The following is a 3,376-nucleotide window of genomic DNA, read 5'->3' on the forward strand; positions in this document are numbered from 1 at the left end:
CTGAGCTCTTACGAAGAAGGCCCATGGATCCTGAACATCTCTTGTTTGAGAGCTCTTGGGGACTTAGCAGAGGTGTCATGGTCCTAGTTCAGTCTATACACTCCTGATGACCTACGGGGTTTCAGGAGCTGCTCTCAGAGGCCAAGGATCCACGTTAGAGCTGGCCAGGCCCTCAGGAGTCCTCCATCCAACTCCTCCTCTGCACATGAAAAGCAAGGCCCAGGGGGGAAGTGTCCTGTCTACAGATTCTCTGTGCAGTAGATGCAGATCTGGGAGGGGAGCTCAGACTTCCTGACTCCCAGTCAGCAGGTCCTGAGAGATGGCTTTAGCATCTCTCACGTCTTCCCTTTGGCTGCACAGCCCAGTCAACCCTGCCCCAAGCAGACGTCCCAGTGGGACACAGATCACCCAGAGAAGGCCTTACCTGCTCGCAGTGTTCCTTGCCGTATCTCAGGTCGGTGACAAAGTGCTCACAGTACTTTGTCACAAGACTGTACTCAACCTCCTGACCAACCTTCTCCTTTGCAGATTTGATGATCTCGGTCACAGGACGTGGTCTATACTCCCGATCCAAGTCGTTGTTGACCCGGTAGCGACAGCCCACCCCACGTCCTCCAGGCGCTCACGTTTCATCACTGGTGTGTCGCTTAGAATCGAGCAGACGCTGGGAGAGACAACCTTGGGGCACTTACCTGGAACCAGAGACACCTCATTGGGAGCAGCAGGGGAGGGCGATGTGGGGAGAGAAGAGCACAAGATGGGAAAGAAGGAACAAGGGAACCCACTGCTGAGCCTGTGATGTTTGTCCTTTCAAACCTGTGATCGGAGGATTCACAGATTTTGGTTTTCTTACTTCATAAGATGTAAATATTATTTCAAGACAATGAACGTTGTGTTGCCCAAGGCTGCCACAGTGTTCCATCATGTGCACGTACATCATTTACGTGACCAACCCGCTATTATTGGTCATTTAGGTTTTTAAAGAATGTTCACCCCATAAACAATGATAATAAAACAGATTATTTGTTCATCTCGGTCCTCTTGTGTGTTTCATAGAGAGACCTCATTGGTTTTAGTGCCCACCGTGCTGCAGATACTATGCTGTGCTGTTTTTATTGTATTACCTCATTTAATCTCCTTTTTATCTTTCAGGAAAATATCATTCTCTTCATTTGACAACCAGTATTGCCCAGAGAGAGAGAATCAGACTCTGCTGTGCTGAGAACAGTCCTGCAGCAGGAGGCGAGACTCCAGTCCTAAAGCCACAGTGGTGGTGGGTGTGGTGACACGGTCCTCTTGTGTGTTTCATAGAGAGACCTCATTGGTTTTAGTGCCCACCGTGCTGCAGATACTATGCTGTGCTGTTTTTCATGTATTACCTCATTTAATCTCCTTTTTATCTTTCAGGAAAATATCATTCTCTTCATTTGACAACCAGTATTGCCCAGAGAGAGAGAATCAGACTCTGCTGTGCTGAGAACAGTCCTGCAGCAGGAGGCGAGACTGCTGCTCTCACGCCCCGAAGAGCAAGTTCCTTCCCCTGTGCTGAGCTGACCTTAGGGAGCCCCTCACCTGAGTGTCTTCTGTCGCATGACCTGCCACAGCTCTGGCCACCATGGTGGGTTCACAGAGAAGCTATCAAGTGATAGAGTCCAAATTCCCTTCTAAGGTGAGTCCAGGTGTTATTTTTTAAGAGGGTCGGGAGCTACTGATCACAATAATGAGGCTCGTTCCCCCCCCGACCCCTATTTCTAATCTCGAGGCCGGGGGTCAGAGGGAGAACATGCCTAATTATTGTGCTCAGTAGCTGATGACCCTCTTCAAAAATAAGGTGCCAGTGTCCTGTTCTGAGGGGGATGACGATGATCTTTTCCCGCGGCAGTGCCAATGCCGGGTGCAAAGAGGACATCGAAAGCTGCGGGGCCTGCTCTGCGTCTCCTGCCGGCCTCGCTTCTGTTCTTTCATTCGCCATCTGCACGTCTGCCTCCTGCATTCTCCTTTCTACTGGCTTTGACATCTTCTGCTTCTCTTATGAAGGAGTTAAATAAACCATTGACATGTGCTCTCCATGCACTGCTATGAGAAGTTTTGTTTATGTGTTAACCAGTAAAAACTACTTCTGTTAGGGACTATTAAGTATAGAAATCATAAGAAAAAAAGGACATAGGGTGAAAAAACATTTTTCTTCATGAGAAACGTTCCTTAGACCCCAGACCTTCAGAAACTTGGCTGGTTGAAGTCATTCCAGATCTGTGGACTGGGGTAACCTGGCTTTGAGCTGGAATGAACTGAGGCTGAAGCAGCCCAGCTACACTGTTTGAGCCAACAGACATGCCCCTGTCCTGTGGGGACCTGCGGAACCCACCGTGCTCACTGCAGGGCACATGGGGACACAATTTCTTATCAAGCCTTCTCATGGAGATTGCGTCTGCCCACTTGGGGTTCCCTTGCTCAACTCTGTCTTTCAGTGGTTTTCTTGTCTCATTAACAAGTATTTTGAGAGTTACATTTTCACCTGTCCTTACTCAGAGATGCCAGGTGGACCACATAGCCATCTCCCACATAGATGGCCCAGTGCTCATAGCCATTGCGAAAAATGTCAATCAGGTCTCCAGGCTTGGCCTCTTGGCGTGACTGTAACAGAAAAACCAGAGATTGTAGGGAGGGCATTTTAGGCCATAGAAGAAACCCTGGCTCGGCGGGTGGGGCGGCAGCTCGGTCTGGGGACACGTTCCTGATGTTCATCACCTGGTTGGAACCTGGGGAGGCGTGAGCTCCTGTCACCCTGGCATCCCCAGCTGTCCTGTTTAGAGGCTCCACTCAGTGGGGTCACCAACGTTGTAAGCCTGGAAATGACCTTGTGGAATGCAGGAGAGGAGGCTTGTCTGGGTGAGTGTGTTACAGCGGTGTGTCTGTGCGCACGCTGAGGATGCACATGCACGTGGACAGGTGCGTGGTGCACGAGCTCGTGAGCCTGTTGACACCACAGCCTGTGTGCTCAGCCCTTTGCTGAGGTTGGAGCAACGTGGGGGAGGGGAGTCTGGAGCTGTCTGTCGTCTGCAGAGTCACCCTCACGTCCTCCTCACACCTCCTGCTCGAGCTCGGCCATGGCCCTCAGGGCCCCCTCCTCCTCACAACAGCCCCCTTCCATCCTTGGGACACCCATCCTTGGAGGTGACAGCCTGTGATAAAGGGACTGACTGTGTCCTGATGGGATCTGAGCTTAGAGTGGCATCTTGGAGAAAATCGGCTCCCAGCACTGAGGGGACTGCCCCACTCATGGAGCATGCTTCTGCTGGGCACTTGTCCCATGATAACTGCAACCTCTAACACCCAGGGGAAGGCATTGTCACCCCATGGCACAGAGGGGTCTTTG

At 51.2% G+C, this 3,376-nt stretch overlaps 1 protein-coding gene across 1 annotated transcript in view; it reads right to left on the reverse strand.

Moving 5' to 3' along the window:
* LOC103581442 (retinoic acid receptor responder protein 3-like) overlaps positions 1-3,151 on the reverse strand; it is an 11,839-nt gene extending 8,688 nt beyond the window's left edge. The window contains 4 exon segments of the mRNA XM_008563274.1: positions 409-606; positions 609-692; positions 2,526-2,634; positions 3,089-3,151. Coding sequence (XP_008561496.1) covers positions 409-606; positions 609-692; positions 2,526-2,634; positions 3,089-3,151 — 454 coding nt within the window.
* Positions 3,152-3,376: the final 225 nt, after the last annotated feature.

Source organism: Galeopterus variegatus, unplaced genomic scaffold (assembly GCF_000696425.1).
Source record: "Galeopterus variegatus unplaced genomic scaffold, G_variegatus-3.0.2 Scaffold13059, whole genome shotgun sequence".
Classification (NCBI taxonomy): domain Eukaryota; kingdom Metazoa; phylum Chordata; class Mammalia; order Dermoptera; family Cynocephalidae; genus Galeopterus; species Galeopterus variegatus.